General features: G+C 52.6%; 9 protein-coding genes across 9 annotated transcripts; 3 read left to right on the top strand and 6 right to left on the bottom strand.

The window, feature by feature from the left end:
* Positions 1-117: 117 nt before the first annotated feature.
* PV06_03625 (uncharacterized protein) lies at positions 118-1715 on the bottom strand (the record flags this gene model as incomplete). The annotated part of the gene is made up of 2 exons (XM_016404434.1): positions 1030-1715; positions 118-949 (listed from the first exon to the last, which is right to left on the bottom strand). Exons 1-2 carry the CDS (start codon positions 1665-1667, stop codon positions 118-120), a joined length of 1470 nt encoding a protein of 489 aa, XP_016265439.1. The 5' UTR covers positions 1668-1715.
* Positions 1716-2508: 793 nt separating this feature from the next.
* PV06_03624 (uncharacterized protein) lies at positions 2509-3922 on the bottom strand (the record flags this gene model as incomplete). Its single annotated transcript, XM_016404433.1, has 2 exons — positions 2509-3639; positions 3710-3922. The coding sequence occupies 2 exons, from the start codon at positions 3920-3922 to the stop codon at positions 2509-2511; spliced, it is 1344 nt and encodes a 447-aa protein (XP_016265438.1).
* A 2020-nt stretch (positions 3923-5942) lies between these two features.
* Positions 5943-7478, top strand: PV06_03623 (uncharacterized protein; the record flags this gene model as incomplete). The annotated part of the gene is made up of 5 exons (XM_016404432.1): positions 5943-6233; positions 6303-6783; positions 6859-7101; positions 7169-7258; positions 7324-7478. 5 exons carry the CDS (start codon positions 5943-5945, stop codon positions 7476-7478), a joined length of 1260 nt encoding a protein of 419 aa, XP_016265437.1.
* Positions 7479-7810: 332 nt separating this feature from the next.
* Positions 7811-9736, bottom strand: PV06_03622 (1-pyrroline-5-carboxylate dehydrogenase). Its single transcript, XM_016404431.1, has 3 exons — positions 9527-9736; positions 9001-9473; positions 7811-8938 (listed from the first exon to the last, which is right to left on the bottom strand). The coding sequence occupies exons 1-3, from the start codon at positions 9698-9700 to the stop codon at positions 7819-7821; spliced, it is 1767 nt and encodes a 588-aa protein (XP_016265436.1). The 5' UTR covers positions 9701-9736; the 3' UTR covers positions 7811-7818.
* Positions 9737-11214: 1478 nt separating this feature from the next.
* PV06_03621 (pyrroline-5-carboxylate reductase) lies at positions 11215-12114 on the bottom strand (the record flags this gene model as incomplete). Its single annotated transcript, XM_016404430.1, has 2 exons — positions 11215-12014; positions 12063-12114. 2 exons carry the CDS (start codon positions 12112-12114, stop codon positions 11215-11217), a joined length of 852 nt encoding a protein of 283 aa, XP_016265435.1.
* Positions 12115-12667: 553 nt separating this feature from the next.
* PV06_03620 (uncharacterized protein) lies at positions 12668-12967 on the bottom strand (the record flags this gene model as incomplete). The annotated part of the gene is made up of 1 exon (XM_016404429.1): positions 12668-12967. One exon carries the CDS (start codon positions 12965-12967, stop codon positions 12668-12670), a length of 300 nt encoding a protein of 99 aa, XP_016265434.1.
* A 349-nt stretch (positions 12968-13316) lies between these two features.
* Positions 13317-14960, top strand: PV06_03619 (uncharacterized protein; the record flags this gene model as incomplete). Its single annotated transcript, XM_016404428.1, has 5 exons — positions 13317-13469; positions 13524-13785; positions 13846-14037; positions 14098-14489; positions 14538-14960. The coding sequence occupies 5 exons, from the start codon at positions 13317-13319 to the stop codon at positions 14958-14960; spliced, it is 1422 nt and encodes a 473-aa protein (XP_016265433.1).
* Positions 14961-15329: 369 nt separating this feature from the next.
* On the top strand, positions 15330-17026 carry PV06_03618 (uncharacterized protein). The gene has a single exon (XM_016404427.1). It carries the CDS (start codon positions 15449-15451, stop codon positions 16634-16636), a length of 1188 nt encoding a protein of 395 aa, XP_016265432.1. The 5' UTR covers positions 15330-15448; the 3' UTR covers positions 16637-17026.
* PV06_03617 (uncharacterized protein) lies at positions 16972-18635 on the bottom strand. The gene is made up of 3 exons (XM_016404426.1): positions 18169-18635; positions 17805-18083; positions 16972-17717 (listed from the first exon to the last, which is right to left on the bottom strand). The coding sequence occupies exons 1-3, from the start codon at positions 18340-18342 to the stop codon at positions 17121-17123; spliced, it is 1050 nt and encodes a 349-aa protein (XP_016265431.1). The 5' UTR covers positions 18343-18635; the 3' UTR covers positions 16972-17120.
* Between the last annotated feature and the right edge of the window lie 521 nt (positions 18636-19156).

Here is a 19156-nt window from a genome sequence, read left to right as displayed (position 1 = left end):
GTGTGATTCGTTCTAACGTTACCCTTGCCGTCACTGAAACTATTACAGATACTGTGACGAATATACGGATAACTAACTACCAGACCATAAGATCATGTCCGGATCTTAGATGGACTATTATCTGTTCCAACTGAGCCCCCAGCGGCGGAGGAGTTCGTGCCGGTACTCGGCCGCGCTCAATTTCATGCGGTCTCCAGCACCACGGTTCTCGACCAGTCGGCGCGTCAAGTACTGCATGCACTCCTGAATACTGCCCCTGGTGAGACACTTGTAGACTTTGGGCACGAATGACGATGCTGCTGCTCTGTCGTGGACCCTGACTTGATCCGCCATCTGGACAATTTCGCATCCGATGTCGTCGGCCATGCCCTGCAGCTGGGCAAACTCGGGCCTGACTTGCAGCTTCCGATGCGCAGCCAGATCTGTCGCGAGCCGAGCTGCTGCTCGGATGGTCCGCGTGTTGTGTCCGGCAAGCAAGAGGTCGATTTCTTCAGGCATCTGATTAGCCTGCGCTGGGAATCTCCCCTGAAGGAGGTCTTCCACGATGCCATTGTAGGATGCGTCTGTGTCGTCCTTTGTATCGTGAATCTTGCTGCGTACGTCGTTTGCGATGTACGCACCTCGGACAAGCTTAATGGCGGGCCGCCAGCCTTCACTCTGAGCAAGCTCGAGTTGGTGTTGGACCTTGTCTCGCGCCGACTTCAAGTAGGCTTGAATCGTGTTGTAAACGAGCGCCTGTCGGCCCAGCGGCTTGTTGTATCGGCGCATTAGATCAAAAGTCCATCGATCAATGGCTGGTTGCAAAACCTGTTGCTCGGCATCAATCCAGATGCGGCATCCCTTCGACATGGCCGTTTCACAAATCCGATCCATAGCCTTGACAAATCTCTCGGGTGCGGCGTCACCATCCATCAGTGCCTTGGTGATGTTGGTGCCCGCGCCGGTAAATCTAGACAGACCATGGTCAGTCAGCCATTCGAGTCTGTGTGATTTCTGTGCTTCTCAGCAAGCCTTTGGGCCAAGACCTACTTGATTCCGAGCCAGTCGCCTTCTGCGATCATGTTCAACGTTTCGATATTCCCGTCCTCCCACTGGGCAACTTCGGCATCCAAGGCAGGCACCTTGTTCCTGTTGTAGCCCAAGAATTCGTCATTTGTTCCCCCCTGGACTTGAACCTCTTTGCCGTAACACAAAACAACCCCGGAAAATCCAAGACGTCTGACCTCTGCCGAGGTGCGGGCAATCTCAGCCTGGTCCCGGCCCGCGCAAAACTGCTTGTACACCAGAGGATACACAATCATTCTCAGCAGTGGGTTTTTATCCGGATTCATCCATACGGACGGCGAGTTGGCAATCTTTTCAAAAACGGCAAAGCCGGGCCTGAACAGCACAGGTGATCTAAACACGGCGCCGAGAAACAGCGTCCTGAGAATGCTCGCAGTCGACAAGCGGGCTAGTGGAGCGCGGACAGACGGAGCATCCTGCCTAGCAGGCACTGTATCCAAGGGTTTGTTCGTCGAGGCCTGTTCATTGTAATAAGGAGCTCTCGTTGTTGTGGTCGAGGTAGACGACTGGAATCTACATCTCGGACGAGCTCTAGTGCCGAGAAAGGGATGAATAATGAGTCGTGGCTGGAATCCCTTTTTGCTGACCGGGGAAGCCATCATAAAATCTATAGAGATTCTAGCGAGCCTGCTCCGGCAGGAGACGTCTCGTTCCATCCATTATATTACAAAGCCTACAATGGCAGCATCGGGCACTGTGGCCGGCCGGGGGGGTGTTAATCATCTTGCGGCGAGGGTTGAGGCTGGCAAACTCGAACGATTCAGGTAAAATAACCCCCCGCATCTAGAGCTCCAGTGAATCTAGAGTGCGGCCTTCGTGTGACCTCTCCAGATCTGGCAGATAGGTTTCAGTGCCGTAAAAGTCGATATGATAGCCGACTTCTCACAATCACATGACGGCGCTGATCACCGTGGCACCGGCAGCCGTCTCCGACGCACGGCGATGCATCCGTAGCGTACATCTTTCTCAGCTGGAGCGGCTTAGCCGTGTGAGCAGATCATACTGGATTTTATGAACACGTATGAATTGCTTTTGCCGAGGTGTCAATCATCAGAAATCATGACGTGTCTTTCTTACGATTTCGAAGCTCGTTATGGAGGGCAATTAGCAGTGCGCTAATTCGAAGATGTGGAAGGCAACTTCACCTGCCTGCGTCGATGAGGGTTTTTTTGTGAACGGGTTTGCAGGGATAGGTACTAGTTGGGAGCTAGATAGGATGAAAAGTCGATTTGGCCTCGAAGACTAAGAGGTTTTCTTTCTTGCATAGCCCCTCGCACAAAGACCTCCTGGCATAACCTCCCGTCTACCTGATAGGCAAATTGACTCACAACAATCTCTCCCACATATAGGTTGTGATGTAGGCACAGAGTGGCATATTGACACCGAACTATCCTCGCCATCTCGTCCACAGACGTGGCAGCCCTGGCAGCCCTGGCTTTGGATCTACAAACGTGACTTTTCAGCCCTCCGCTGCTCCTCAATGACTTCCTTGAGCTCTCTAGTCGTGCCAACTCTCCAGCTCACATCGTCTCCCCACTCATCACCTCCTTTGCTGCCTTGGCTGTGCCGCCATCGCCATCGCTTCAGGGTCTGTTTCCCGTCTTCCAACAGTTTGACGACCCATTCGCCGACAATTGGCATCATCTTGAACCCATGTCCAGAGTCCCCAGACAAGACGATCAGTGAATCTCCCGTGTTGGGGACAAAGTCGACCGTGTATTCCGAGTCGGCGGTGTCGGCAAACCAACACATCTTCTTCTCTACAAAGGGGCGGTCTGCCAGCCACGGCAGCGTCTGCTGCAACAGTCGACGCAATTTCGCCTCGTCGATTGCCGGAATATAGTCTCGTGGGGTTGAAAGCGCCTCTCCTGGAGGCAGAGAAATTCCTGTCGTTTTGTCAGAGTTGACGTAGCCAGCGCCCAGCGGGCATAGCTTGAAAAGCTTCGTGACTGGGTCAGGTTCGAAGAAAAAGCCCAGGTCTCGGACGTTCAGGACCGGGATGCCGCGTAGATAGTCACACTCGCGCTCGGTGAGTTGGATGTGAGCCACCGACCAGGACTTTGCCACGACGTACGAGGCAATTTCGGGGATGAGCGTCGCGGCCCAAGATCCCAGGCATAGGATGGTTCGTCGTGCTTCGTACGTTTTCCCACTCTCTACTCGGAAGCCAGTGCAGCGTCGCTCTGAAGAAACGTCTCCGGGACCACCATTGTAAACCAGCTTTACCACTTTGCCATCGTGCGGCCCGAGCACAAACTTGACGCCCCTGCCACTCAAGTAACGGTAGGTATCCAGCATGGCATTTGCAGAATGCGCGTAGCCTGCAAGTCGATTGTGATAACCTTGAAACCCGGCCATCGGACCGGTGAATTGCCAGTAGATGCTCTTGAACTCGCCAGGTGTGTTCAACTCTGTGATCTTTGGTGCAAACGCTGGATGGTCCTTCACGGACAAGAGTGCCGTCTGTAAGTGTTTGACGGCCTTCTCAGGGGCTGCACCTGATGTTGCAAGCACGTAACCGAGCTGATGAAAATTAGCTCCCCAAAAGGGTGTCTTCCACTTGTTGATGGCTCTCTACAATACTTCCTCGTCAGTTTCTCTCAACCCAAAAAAGATCGGCGCAGTGTTTGCGTGGGTGACGTACAAGAGCCAGCTCCGTATAAAACTCATCTTCGTACTCTGCTCGGACGATCTTGTTGAGGTCGTACGCTCCCGAGTAGGGAGAGGGAATCTCGGATGCCTGGTCGAAGACCGAAATGTCTGTGTATCCTGATTCGAGGAGATGAACAGCGGTCGACAAGCCCCAGGCCCCAGCACCGAGAATGGCCACGGCTTCAGCCTTGTTGGTAGAATTCATACTGCTTGGCTTTGTACGGATTCTCTAGAGATTGTTGCGCACAGTCACATGTATATTTATTACAGCGAATGCTGTCGACGGCGTTGAGTACGGATGGAGGTCCCTTGTCACTGGCGCCGCTAACTGTTTGTTTACTGGATCGGGAGGCTTTCCGATATGACTCCACCCAGATACTTTGCCACCACAAACGTTTAACTCTTATGAAGGGTCAAGACTTGGGATGAATAAGGCGTAAAGTAGCAGGTGAAACTTGGTCGTTGCAGCTTTTGTGAATATGTTTTGAGCATGAGGCGTGCGATCACATTGATTTCAATGCCGTTAACCCCTAGGGCTCAATCGTGACCGGCGACAACGTGGTCTTCGGAGTATCGCCCCCTGATTGGAAGAGAGGGGTACTTTGCTACCATGGCGAGCTCACAAAAACCAGTTGTTCTGAGGCCCCCTTCTGCAACAAATGCGATTGCTGGAGCTGCTGGTGGTGTTGTGTCGGTTCTTCTTGGTGAGTATGATGTGAGAGGTTTGGAAGCATAGGGCGCTGATCGAAGATCAAAATAGGTCAACCTTTTGGTCAGTGGTGACTCGTTACTCAGATAAAATGCGGCGTCACTGACACAAACGACTCGGTGAAGGGCAGATCTGGTCAAAGTCCGAATGCAAACAGGGCAGAAGAGGAAAGCATTCCAGGTCTTTTCAGACATCTTCAAAAATGAAGGCCCGCTTGCCTTCTATAAAGTGGGCCTACCACAACGTTTCGTGACAAGAGCTTTTCCTGACCACTTACTGCTTCAGGGAGCATTACTACCTTTCTTAGGCGTCGGAGCTGCTGCAAGTTTTCCCCAGTGTTGATTAATTTTATTCGTCTGCTCACTCATAGTGCTGTAGGTTAGCATACAATTCTCGGTGTTTCACGGCGCAAAGCATGTGTTGGAGGGGTGGAAGACCGCCGGTGGCTCATTTCAACAAGCTCAAGAGCAATGCACACTGTCGTACCTTGATTACTATCTAGCTGGTGGAGCTGCAGGAATTGCCAACAGCATAGTATCAGGACCCGTTGAGCACATCAGGATCCGACTCCAGATGCAACAGGGTATGGGCAAAAATAGGCTCTACAATGGACCTTGGGACTGCATGACCAAGATATACAACACCGCTGGGAGCAAGGGGATCTTCAAAGGGCAAAACATCGCTGTTTTGCGAGAATTCCAGGCGTACGGCTGCTACTTCTTGACATTTGAGACCTGTATGCGGCTGCTTGCTGACGCACAAGGTAAGACGCGAGAGCATTTGCCTCCTTGGTTGATTGCACCTTGCGGAGCCATGGCTGGGGTGGCCTTCTGGGTGGGAAGCTATCCGCTCGATGTCATCAAGACTTTGATACAAAACGACGGGTTTGGCCGGGAGCGAACATACAAGAATGCTTGGACGGTGGCGGTGCATATATGGCGACAAGGCAAGCTCCCAGCCTTCTTTCGAGGACTTGGTCCTACCTTGCTCAGAACAATGCTGTCATCTTCCGGCACCTTCACCATGTGGGTGGTATTTTTGCCGCACATCACATCAAGAAGCTAACGAGTTATTCAGGGTAGAATATGCCAAGAGAGCCCTTCACTAGATTCTTCAGGTAGTTAGTTATCATAAAGTTCATAGAGGATGAGATTCCGAGACCATTTTTTGCTGGCACCGGATGCTGAGAGATACCGGCTCTCGGAGCCGATGCTCGCTGATCGGTATCATCAGTCGGCTCAAATCCTGGAGTCATAGGTGTCTAATGTCTGACGACAGTAGGATCCGTTGCTGGTATCAATGATAATGGTATCGCTCCTGAGCAACCTAAGATGAAGCTTTTCAATATCAACGTCTTTGTCCTATTCCAAGTCTTTTCTGTATCAGCGTTGGTGGCAGCAGCACCATCGGTTCAAGCCATCCTTACAGATTAGCATCCAGTCTCAACGCTTTTGAGAGCGAGCACACATACAGCCTGAGTTAGCCCCTCCGCATTCACTTCAGGTCGGGGCGCAAAATGTCTGTGTTCGAGTCAGCACCACTGTTCCCAAAGGATGCCATCTTTGCGCTCACTGCACAGTACAACCACGATCCCTCTCCGGTGAAAGTAAACCTCGGTCAGGGTAGCTATCGTGACGGCGCCGGTCTTCCTTGGGTGCTTCCATCGGTTCGTGAGTCTCGGCGAAGACTATCAAGTGACCAGAAACTCCACCATGAATACTTGCCCATCTTGGGCTTACCGGAGTTCCGATCCGCAGTTGGAAAGACATTGTTGGGTGCTCAGGCTCACATTGCGATCGAAAGCAAAGTATGTATGCTCTCATCGCCAGGTTCTCCTTCCAGGCAAGAATCGCTGACCATTATCTCCTTTTCGTAGCTCGCAGTCTCCCAAAGCCTCTCTGGGACGGGAAGCCTTCATTTGGCGGGCACATTGCTCAGAGATTACAGCGGACTGACTCATCAGGTCTTGTTATCAGAGCCTACATGGTCCAATCACCATCTGATCTTCTCTTCGCTGGGTTTCGAGGTGCGGACGTTTCGATACTACGATGCCACGACCGGATCGCTCGATTGGAAGTCCTACGCGGACGCTCTCCATGCCGCCGAACCGAAGTCGATTGTAGTCCTGCACGCTTGCGCACACAATTCTACCGGCTGTGACCCTACTCGGGAACAGTGGACAGAGATTGGCCGCATCATCAAGGCCAAGAGCCTTTTCCCACTCTTCGACGCCGCATATCTAGGTTTCAGATCGGGGAATTTTGACCAGGATGCCTTCTCGATACGGCATTTTGTCAACGATCTCGGCCTCGAGGCGGCGGTGGCTGTCTCTTTTGCCAAAAACATGGGCCTCTACGGTAATTCTTACCCGAGGAGCTGACGCTCCCAAATGGGGTGAGTGAAAATGGTGCTAATGAACCGCAACACGACAGGAGAACGCGTCGGGGCCACCGTCCTCGTAACCAAGTCTGAGAATGTCGCCCGTAATTGCGAATCTGTCTTGGAAAGAATACAACGTTCAGAGATCTCGAATCCTCCGGCGTACGGCGCCAAGGTGGCAACTCAGATCCTCAGCGACGAGTCGTTGAGGAGCATGTGGTTTGAAGATCTCGAGACCATGAGCACGCGTATTGGCACAATGCGTCAAAGCCTTTGTGATTTACTGGTCAAGAGTGGTACGTCCATCTGAGTGGCGTCATGTTTTATCTGTCCACCACCGCCTGACAAACAATTATCAATTAGGGGCACCAGGCAGCTGGGATCATATCACACAACAGACAGGAATGTTCGGCTTCCTGGGTCTATCGCACAAAGTGGTTCTTCAACTAAGACGTGAGTAAAAAACACCATAACGCTTCTTGCTTGAGAAGCCAGGCTTTATAACAATATCCAACTAGGACAATACCATATCTATATGGCAGACAACTCACGTATCTCAATCGCTGGACTAAATGAATCGAATGTGGTCTTTGTCGCGAAAGCCATTGCGGATTGTTTGAGGGCCGAATCCATTTCAGAGGCTACATCATCCTGTGCGGCGTCTAATCTATAGAAGCAGCAGTCATACAGCACGTTTGGTTGGACCAGGGTTGTCCCAAAGCACCCCATTGAATAGAGTCAGTCAAATCGAAGTCTCTGAACTACTCTGTGGAAACCAGCCGGCGTCGCATGTCTATATAGCTGAACCAGGTCCTTGCCATTAATTTCTGCTAGATTTCGCTCTTTTCAGGACACGTAGTATTTATGGACAAACTGTGAAGAGCTCTGCCTTTGTCTTGCCTGCGTCACCACCCACTTCAAACTCTATATAAACAAATTAACCATTATGCCTGCTGGAGCGGTGCCTTTGCGTAAGAAGTAAGCCCACGAAAATGTCTGACAGTACCCCAAATCTAGGCGTTGCTCGGGTACAGAACAGAATCCAACGTATTGTACTCCTCTTTCAAAGTGCGAGGTGCCGTGAAGCGCATCAGCATGTTTGCACTCCCCGCCTTGTCATTGGTACCACTGCTTCTTGCACCTCCGAAAGACTGTTGGCCGATTACAGCACCGGTCGTCTTGCAGTTGGTGTAGAAGTTGCCAGCCGCATAGCGCAGCCGGTTCTCGGCCTTTCGGATTGCGGCCGGGTCATTGGCGAAGATGGCGCCCGTGAGAGCGAACCCGCCGCCTTGTTTGTCGATGGTCTCCAGGAGAGCATCGAATTCGGCGTCGGGATAGACATAAGCAACCAGAACAGGGCCAAACAGCTCTTGGTCAAAAAGAGGGTGATCCAGTGTCCTTGCGTTGTAGATGGTGGGCTCGATATAAAAGCCTTTGGTCGAATCGTGGTGACCGCCAACGATAAGCTCAAGTTGACCGTCTTGATTCGCAGCGTCGATGGCCTTTGAAATCTTGGTAAACGCCGCTTGGTTGATCACAGGTCCTGTAAAGCTTTCAAAGTCTTCGGGCGGTCCCACCTTGACGTTGCTCAGCTCGGCCTTGATTTCGGAGAAGAATTGGTCTGCCTTGCTCTGGGGTATGTAGATACGAGAGCAAGCAGAACATTTTTGACCAGCGTACTCAAAAGAGGCCCGGATTGTGTGCTTGACGGCGTTGCTGATGTCTGCGGTGGGGTGGACCAGGTGGAAGTTCTTTCCCGAAGTCTCGGCGACCAGTCGTGGAAAATCACGATACTTCTTCTCCTTGACGCCGTCGGCGATCTTTCCGTAAAGGCCACGGAACACGTCTGAGGACCCGGTGAAGTTGATGGCGGATAGCTCTCGGTGTGACAAAGCCACCTTTGTGATCGCTTCCGCGTCGCCATTGACAAATTGAAGAACATTTGGTGGCAAGCCGGCCTCGAGCAAGATCTTGTATACCAGACAGCTCGCGTAGACATTGTACGGAGATGGTTTCCAGACCACGACATTGCCCAGAAGCAATGGGCCGGAAATCAAATTTCCACCGATGGCAGTAAAGTTGAATGGTGAGATTGCGTAGACAAAGCCTTCCAAAGGACGCCAGTCGGTGCGCCTAAAAGTAGCTCCTGTAAGTGTGTGGTCTCTCCATATCGGAAGCAGACGAATTTGACTCACCCTGATTGACCTTTCTCATTCAAGGTAGGCTGCCTAGAATAGATTTCTTCCGCGTAAGAGACGTTGAACCGGTAAAAGTCCGCGAGCTCGGCCGCGGCGTCGATTTCGGCCTGCCACGCATTTTTGCCCTGTCCAAGCATTGTCGCGGCCATCAATTCGAAGCGGTATTTCTTGGATACCAATTCCGCTGCTCTCAGGAAAATTGCAGCTCGGTCTGTGAATGGAGTATCTTGCCACGCCTGTTTGGCCTTCAAGGCTGCCTCAATGGCGGAAGAGATGTCCTCTTCATTTGCGGTGGCATACTTGGCAAAAACCGATGAGTTGTCGGAGGGAAAGTAGACCTCTGCATTCGATTTGGTCTCAGCCTCCACCCCATTCTTGATGCTGGGCACCTGAAGGGGGATTTTTGTTCGCAATTCGCTCAATGCTACAATCAGCTTTTGTCGTTCTGGTGACGATGGGGTGTAATGAAGCTGTACCGAAGTTAGTAGCGGAAGGAACTTAACATGAAGTCTTTGCTTCTCACATTAGGCTCGTTGAAAGGCTTTGGTGTTTTGTAGTGCCCTGCCGTAGCAAGACCTCTTTTCTTTTGCGTTCCTGTGGGAGGCCACGACCGCTGTCCAGTCAGTCGTGGGACTGTTGGAATGGAGGACCGTGTTGGTACGGCTAAACGTCCTGCCATCAAGTCGAAAAGTCCCATTTTGGTGAGATATATTCGACAATCTCCTTTCTTCGAGATTGTACACACTTCCAAAAGTTCGTGGTGTCTCGACTTTGAAGGTGTTCTTTTCTAGCTTAGCACAACAAGCACTACTGTACCCGGTGCCGACGTGTGCAGGATGTTTACGGCTGCTCTCTTGCGGCACCGACAAGGGCGTCGAGATGCAACATTGAGTGTGGAGTTGTTACTTGATATCGGAAGCACTACCGAGCCGGACTTCAGCACGCACAACTCTCACGGCGGAAAGGCAGCCGTAGACCGTCAGATTACTAAGGCCGCATCAGTGTACTCGAACGAGCAGAACCATCCATATATGGGATGGGTAGGGGAATCATGCCTCATGGGCAGGATGACAGCTACTGCCTTTGATCTTCTGATGATGCGCCATGGCCACGACTCAATCACGGGTTCCAGAACCCGGCGTCTATGTTCCTGCGGTCACTTTTTTCGACCCCGAGACCGATAAACTTGACCTGGATGCCCAAACCAAATACTACGCATACCTGGCAAGCACCGGCATCACAGGCCTTGTCATCCTGGGTACCAACGCCGAGACTTTTCTATTGACGCGCGAGGAGAGAAAAACATTGCTCCAGGCGGCGCGAGGAGCCGTTCCATCGCGGTTTCCTATCATCGCTGGGGTCAGCGGCCATTCCACGGCACAGACGCTCGAGTTCATTGAAGACGCATACCGTAGCGGAGCAGACTATGCATTGCTCCTTCCTGCGGCATATTTCGGCAAACAGACCACCCCTGCGGTGGTGCGAAGATTCTACAAGAAGGTCGCTTCACGCTCAACGCTACCGATCATCATCTACAACTTCCCCGGCGTCACCAATGGCTTGGACCTCGACTCGGATACAATAGCACAGATTGCCCATGACAGCCCCAATGTGGTCGGGGTCAAGCTAACATGTGGCTCAGTCGCCAAAGTTACACGATTGGCTGCCACATTCCCTCCCTCACGGTTTGCCACCTTCGGTGGTCAATCAGATTTTCTCGTTGGGGGGCTGGCTTCGGGTAGCGCTGGCTGTATATGCGCCTTTGGTAATGTCTTCCCCAAGTCTGTGGTCAAGATCTACGACTTGTGGACAAGTGGGAAACAGGAGGAAGCTCTGCGACTCCAGAAGGTGCTGTCGTTGGCTGAATCCCCCACCAAGGCTGGCATTGCCAGTACCAAATATGCAGCTGCAGTCTTCACGGCCCCTCGAGCAGGAATAGTGAATGCGGAGGCTTTGCTCAAGCCTCGAGACCCATACGAGGAGCCCACCCAGGCATCCAAAACTGCCATCCGAGCCGTGATGAGAGCATTAGATCAAGAAGAGGCACAGGTCTCGGAATCGACCAAAAGCCGCTTGTGAGAGGCTCGCGGGAGGAGGAGCTTGTCCAGGCTGTCCTTCGGGCGAGGTCAAGTCAATACAGGTCTGGGAGTGAGAAGTCGTATAGATCAAGGCGTAAACTTTTAGAGCAAAAAACATATCATCATATCTATCTTACATGTTCTTGGCATAATTCACCGCGTACTGAACAGCATCAGATATCCCCGCCCTAACCTGACCCTTTTCCAAATTTAAGAGAGCGTTGATCGTGATTCCTCGTGGCACTGACATTGACTCCTTGAACGACTCTATCGTCATGCTGCCTTGTAGCAACGTAGATGCGCTGCGGAGACACTGTGTTGCCACTGCTTGTGCTGTTGTCCGTGTGACGCCCTCAGCAACACTGGCGTCCACGATCGAGTCGACAGCTACGATAGACAAAGCATGAGTCGCTGCGCTGATGGCGGTGACGGTGTCCAAAAGGCTCTCTGGCACAAGTTGTACCGATCCTATCAGTTTGAATAGTGAAAAGACCAGTTCCTGTTCGTCACTTGTGAGGCTTGTATCAGATGCAACCAGCGTCGCTGACTCTCCGACCTGAGCCCCTATGCTGGGAATCACCCGAGTGATTCGTTGTTGCGGAGAGATCTTATCGGCCAGTTTGAGCAGCGACACTCCCGCGAGAAGGGAGACGATCAGTTTCCCGTGCATCTCTGCTACCAGATTGGCATCTTCGAAGACCTGTGCGAGTTGCTGTGGCTGGAAACCGAGAATGACGACCCGTGCTTCACGGGCAGCGGCCACGTTATCTGCGGTGATGATAATATCCACGCCACCGTGTCCAGCGCCAAATTGCTGGCGCAGCCGCTCTAACGATGAACTCGAGGGAGCGCTGATGGTGAACGTGAATTCAGGTTGCTCTTTACCCTTCAGGCTTTGAAGGACACCTGACAACAATGCCGATCCCATGAAGCCTAGGCTAGGTCAGCGAGGATGGATACTGGCAGACTGAGACTCCTCACCGCAGCCTAGGATGGCGACGTGAAGCTTCTTTGGTGGTGCGTGGGCAGACATCTTGTTGATAGTCGAGAGACCGAGTCTTTCACCGCGACTGATCTTTGGTTTTGAGGTTGATCAATCCAGTGAGGAGGAGGTTGTTCGATGGAAGAAGGTCAGCCCTGCTCCGGCCCAGAGACCGACCCTGCGCGGGCCCGTAGTCCGGATTTATCTTGGCGCCCTTTAATAATGCCAAATATCATTCTGGATACTTAGGGAGACCAAGCAATCCTCGTATGCATATGAACACGGAGAAAAAAGGTAATGGTGTCAATGTTGCTCTTCACATCGCCGGTTGGCAGGCTTTGCCTCTTTGGTCTTGCTCACGTCTACTGATCATCAGCATTCTTTTGTAACTGGCGGTATTGCTATTGGCCAACCAGACCAGCTACATGTTTCTCTAGAACAGGATCATTCTCTGGTTTAGAGACCTACTCTACTGGAGAATAGTTCTCCTGGGGCTTTCCGCCCTTTGAAAATGGCATTGCCCACCTTCAAGATATGCGCCTAGCATCGCGAATCCCGATGTTTCGAGTTTCTCTCACGAACTCCTAACGTTGGAGCGAGGAATCTAATGGGCATCGTTCAGGGTCAGGAGTGCGAATATCTGTGAAGGGCGTGCATAATAAATCTTGTGAGCAAGGCCGGTGAGAATGACGAAGATATCAGCTGCTTGCGCTTCAATTTCAATCCTTCCGACCTCATGTCCAGACCCGTACGTACTTTCGTCACAGTGTCGGCTGCTCCAAAGCGTAAAATTGCCGTACCGGAAGAGATCGATCAAAAAGGCGTCTTGCCCGTCTCTCGGTTTGATTCTGTGTTCCGATCCCTCGATGTGAGGAGAAAGAAGCACTTGATTGTCGGGCCGCATCGCCGCATGCTATCTCGGGAAGAGATGCCGGTCCTCGGATACCACCCTTTATTATCAGGATCAGAGATCGGTAGGCCCTCCGAGTGGATATCATACCCCGGAAAATCAGTCTCTTGTGGGGGATGCCACTCATTCAGATAGCAATGGTTTGCTATTTGGCATTTTGTCGCTTAGCCCAGCCTCTGGTGAGGAGGAAGTACTGGGCATCCAGGTTGCGTGGTGATGCAGCATGTATCTCTTTAAAAGGGTCGTCAACTTCCGAGCGTACTTCCTGCTCCCTTCCGACGCCTCTACCAGAGTACTTTTCCATACTCTTTGAGAGAAGTTTTTCATCCGTATGGAGATGAAAATGTCCCGAGACGAAAAAATGAAACCTGAAGTCGGACCTGACGGGTTGGATCGAGTGCCTACCGTGGAGGAGGGTCACGCACAGGCACGCCGGTTTTCTCTCGAAGACGCCGTGTTTGGCATCATCACCGACGAGGGTCCCAATTATCGTAATGTACACATGATTCCCACGTCGAGAAAGCTGACATGTGCCTGACGCACTTCTCAGGTCGGCTGGCTTGGGACAGTCGCTCTCATGATGAAGACGCAGATCGGCCTCGGTGTCTTGTCAATACCCGCCGTTTTTGACGTGCTGGGTTTAATCCCAGGAGTCATCTGTCTGCTCGTGATCGCCGGCATCACGACCTGGTCAGACTACATGGTCGGCATGTTCAAGCTCAGGCATCGCGAGATCTACAGTATCGACGATGCCGGCGCCCTGATGTTTGGACAAATCGGGAGATACATCCTGGGTGCCGCATTTGTTCTTTGTCCGTCCACGTTGCGGCTTCTTTTCGTTGAAAATTCGACCGACTGACTTATCGGGGTAGATTGGGTCTTCGTTGCTGGTTCGGGCATGCTGGGCATCTCAATAGGTCTCAATGCCGTCTCGACTCACGGTGCATGCACGGCCGTCTTTGTCGCCGTTGCAGCCATCGCAGGCTGCGGGCTGGGCAGTATTCAGACGCTGGGTCGCATCTCCTGGCTTGCATGGCTTGGGCTGACATGTATTCTCACCGCAAGTGAGTGATCCTACCTTGACACATTGACTGAACTCAGTCAGTTACTGAACCTTGACCCAGTCATCACCCTCACGGTTGCCGTGGGTGTACAAAACCGTCCGAGCGCGGCACCACAGCAAGGAGCCTGGTCTTCGGACTATAAACTCTTCAACAACCCATCCTTCTCCGACGCCAGCGCTGCACTATCCTCACTCGTATTTGCGTATGCAGGCACACCGGGGTTTTTCGCTATTGTAGCGGAGATGAGAGATCCACGTCATTACACACGGTCGCTCCTGGTCTGCCAATCGGGGGTGACCGCAATCTACGTTACCGTTGGCTGCGTGGTCTACTACTATTGCGGGTCGTACGTGGCCTCTCCCGCCCTGGGTTCCGCCGGGCATCTCATGAAGAAGATTTGCTATGGCTTCGCCCTACCAGGCCTGTTGGTGACGACCACGCTTGTCATCCATGTGAGTCAGACCACGTACCGGTCTTCTCTGCTCTAACCACAAGAACAGGTTGCAAGCAAGTACCTCTTTGTGCACATCTTGCGTGGGTCAAAACACCTTGCCAGTCCGACTTTGGTCCACTGGGCCACTTGGTTCGGCTGCACTATAAGCATCGCTGTCGTTGCTTTCATCATTGCCAGTTCGATCCCTGTCTTTGGTAGCCTTGTCTCACTAATCGGTGCCCTCCTCGGTACGCTCCTGTCTTTCCAGCCGATGGGTTGCATGTGGCTGTATGACAATTGGAAGAAAGGGAAGACGGAGCGATCTGTAAGATGGATCTTGATGGTCTGCTACAGTGTATTTGTCGTCGTGATCGGTTCTTTCCTGATGATTGTTGGCACCTACGGGTCGGTCGTCGGCATCATCAACTCTTACAACCAGTCAGGGGGGTCTGCTGCTTTTTCATGTGCCGACAACTCCGACTCTGTCTGATCCAATCATCTACCATACTTGCGTGAACCAGGTTTACTGGGGGATCTCCTCGAAAAGGAGTGGATCAGTTGCTCTGGACAGTCGCAAGTCTCAGCATTGGTTCTGGCAATATGTCCTGATAATTATTGGCTAGTAGTTGCTTTTCCTTATCTTGCCCATATAGAACAGTCGGAGGTAGCAGCCCTCGCACGGATCGTGGTGGCCTCTGAGAACAAGTCGAACATAATTCAAGAAACCTTTTTGAACGTAAGAAGACAGAGCGGGTAAGCAAAAGGCGGCGTCACCCTGATTCCCGATCGGGGTGGAGGCACGAGCAGGTCAACCATACCTTGGCACTATCATCGAGCTACAGAGAGTGCGGTAATGAGAGTTACCTAGTAGGCACAGGACTCTATACTCCGTACACCAAGGTCTCTTGTTATTTCCCTACAAGTCTTCTCATACGAGGGCATTTCAGGACGGTCGAGCTCTTCCGGGTGAACTCTACGATGAATCCTTCCCCTCTTCGGACGCTCGTCTCCCGTCGACTCTGCACTTGCAGAAGCCACCATCATCCAGCATCAGTGGCCAGACTGTTGTCCTCAAGCAGTAGACTCAATGCCTCTCATACTCCCCCAGCTCCGTCCTACGGTTCGGCCGAGTTGCTTCGCCGCCGCTACCAGAAGCGTAGCACGCCAGATGTGGATGCAAAGACAGAAAGAGCAAGGACGATCAAACGCATGAAACTGTCTGGCTACGGAATCGCGGCTTGCACCCTAGCCATCATTGGCACGATCGCTCTATACCCTCAAGATGCTCAGAGTGACAACAAGCCAAACACTATAAAGCTCGACGCGCCTCCATCTATAGCCGGCGCTCTTGACAAGGTCGAAGTCGAGCAAGTCCCCACCGGGACTTCCACGATCCCTACGTTCCCTCGCACCGTTCACATATCGACCGACGCACCGAGCTCGACACCGGCAGCGGCCAACGAGGGCACCCAACCCGACGTCGAGTACCAGCTCGTCGGCCTGGGTATTCGTACCGTGTCACTCTTGAGCATCCAGGTGTACGTCGTGGGCATGTACATCGCCACGTCCGACATCGCGGCGCTGCAGGAACGCCTGGTCCACGCCGTGGCCGATCCGGTTGCCACGACCCTGGTGCCGGAAGAGAAAAGCAAACTCAAGGAATTGCTTCGGGACCCCGAACGCGGTGAAGACGTGTGGAACGAGATCGTCAAGGACGCCGGCATCCGCACCGCCTTCCGCATCGTGCCCACGCGGAACACGGACTTTATGCACCTGAGGGACGGCTTCGTCAGGGGCATCACGGCACGCAGTGCGCACTTTGCCAACGACAAGAAAGACACCACGTTCCAGAACGAATCGTTCGGAGAGGCAATGGGGGAATTCAAGAGTGCGTTCGGTGGCGGCGCGAGGCGTAAGCTGGCCAAGGGTGAAGTGCTTCTCTTGGCGCGAGACGCTCAGGGCAAGATGACCGTCTGGGAGGAGGACAAGCAAGGCCACAGGGTCAAGATGGGGACCGTTACGGACGAGAGGGTCGGTCGACTGCTGTGGTTGAATTACCTGGCCGGCAAGAATGTAAGCAGCGAGCCTGCTCGCCAGAGTGTCATCGACGGCGTTATGGATTATGTGGAACGACCGGTGGGCACGGTCGCCACACAAGTTGTATGAATGACCAAAAGGAAAAAGGAGATTGTGGTAGATGGCGTCAATAGCAGGTTGGCTGGCGGCGTCATACAGAGAAAGTGCTCACGGTACCTGCAATTTGTACAAACATTATCTGGCCGCCGATGCGGTTGTATGATATAAGATATTCGCCACTTGTTTCGCGACCGTTCGTGAGGCATACAGTATGACTTCGATTCAATCCAAAGCAGTCTGGACCCGATAGCAATGGCTAACGTGACCTATTAACGAGAACTCACCGGGCGTTGTCTTATTATCATTCCAGGAATGTTCACGAATGGGTGCGGGGGGACTAAACACAGGGACTTTGTTGAATAGGTGTTGAATTGTGTTATATTTTCAATTTTTGTATGTACGATCGAAGCTCATCCGTATACCTACCTACCTTGAGGTTCGTTCCCGCAGCTGCTGATTTCGTCCCGGAAGCCTCCCAGGAGGTATCAGTCTCAAAATTGCACATTCGTCGTCTCTAGGCAAAAATGCGCAACGGCTTGTGGAGGTAGAATCCCGGGTCGTTGAACCGCAGACCCTTGTCCAGCGCACTGATGGCCTTGATCTCGTCCTCGGTCAGGTCAAAGTTGGTGACCTCCAAGTTTTGCTGCAAGCGGCCGACGTTGTTGGATTTTGGGATGACGGCGATGCGCCGCTGGGTGGACCAGCGGAGCAGGACCTGGGCCGGGGTCTTGCCGGTTCGGTCGGCGGCCTTCTTGACGGGTTCGGCCTCGAACAGCAGGGGCACCTGCTGGGGCCTCTCGCGGAATGCGGGGGGGAGTTCGAGGAAGCTCTGCGGGCCGAAGGAAGAGTAGGCCGTCACGGCGATCTTGTTCTCCTGGGCCAGGTCGATCAGGCCCGGCTGAACGAGGTACGGGTGGTGCTCGATCTGCAAGGCCGAGATCGGGTGTCTGGCGTAGGTCAAAATGTCGTAGATGGTTTGTCCCTGGGAGTTGGACACGCCGATGGACCTGGCAATGCCGGCGTCGACGACCTCCTCGAGGGCTTTCCAGGTCTCGTGGAGGGGCACCTTGGCGGTCTCGATGGTCTTTTGCTCGGCGTCCATCCACCATCCCTGGAGAAAGAGAGCAAAATTATGGTGTCAGCTTACCTTGTCCGGTCCACAGAAAGGGTGAAGCTGAAAAGCGACGGGTTGGCTTACCGGATATCGAAGTTTCTCGGGCTCAATATACGGAAGGGCGATGGGGAAGTGGATGAGGTACAGATCGATATAACCTAGACCCCAGGCTTCGTTCTGAGCCTTGGCCATCTGCAACGCGTGCTCGCGCTTGTGGTAGTTGTTCCACAACTTGGTGGTGACGAAGACATCCTCGCGCTTGACCAGACCTTCGTCGATGGCCCTCTTGATACCTTGACCCGCCTCCTTTTCGTTCTGGTAGTCGTAAGCACCGTCGAACAGACGGTAGCCTTGTTTGATGGCCTAGAATTGTGGTCATGTCAGCAACCCATTCGACTATCTCCGAGTCCTTCTCGTCAATCGACGAGAGGGATAGAAGGTCACATACATTGTAGACGATATCTGCAGCCTTGTCGGCCGGAACCTTCCACAGACCGAATCCGACCAATGGCATCTTGTGGCCAGAGGCCAAGGTCACGTTTTCCACAGACATGGTCTTTGGTTGGGTACTTTCTGCTTGGTGTGAGAGGTGATTGAGGATTTGACGAGTCCGTAAAGACATCGACAAAGAAGACGGAATAGCCTTTTTATTATGTAGCCTGGAGGTCCGACGCCGACGCCCAAGGATCTGGTCACTGGCAAGGACTGCCGGTTATGCAGCAAGGTGTGAATTTAGCCGCGGGATGTGGTGGAAGCACGAGTAGTCGTAACCGTAACAGGGGGGGCCCGGTTAATTCTTTTATATGGCTTTTCGCCACGGAGGGCCATCCTGACCATTGAAGAAAAATTTCGGTTCGAGATCATGATGCACGGCAACCGTTCATTAGGTGTGGAGTATGAAGCGGTAGAAACGCCCACATGGGAAGTTCTGGTGTTTCTTGACTTTGTTTGAGGCTTGGAAACGAGGTGAAGGATCGTGTTTCCGGCTAAAATGGAAGGTCAAAGCGATCGCACGTGATGAGGAATATTCTAAACCGCAATGGGGATAGCGTAGAAATGCTTCTCGACTTTGCCGTTGTGATTTCACAATCGCCAGCATACCACGCCGCTAGTGTGTCAATCAGAAGCTCGGAAGACTCTCGTCGCAGTATCCCGCTAGTCCATGGAGTAAGATCTCAGCTGCTCTGTATGGAGGGTCAAGTTGAATAACGGTAGGCCAAAGTCTCAGGAACAGCGGCGGCAAGGTTGCATCGACTATCATTACTGTAGACCTAGCTGCCCGCACTGAAATAGGCAAAGGGGGGCTGTGGTTTACCAGCCTCGTCGGGCTTTCCCAAGCCATGTCCTGATCATACACGATGAGTTGAAGTATTCGAATGTGTCTTGCGGCTTCGCTAGGTAATATTCACGTTGGAAACAATACACTGATTGACTCA

The sequence above is a fragment of the Exophiala oligosperma genome, assembly GCF_000835515.1.
Source record: "Exophiala oligosperma strain CBS 72588 unplaced genomic scaffold supercont1.3, whole genome shotgun sequence".
In the NCBI taxonomy this organism is placed as follows: domain Eukaryota; kingdom Fungi; phylum Ascomycota; class Eurotiomycetes; order Chaetothyriales; family Herpotrichiellaceae; genus Exophiala; species Exophiala oligosperma.
This window is presented reverse-complemented; position numbering and strand designations above follow the sequence as displayed.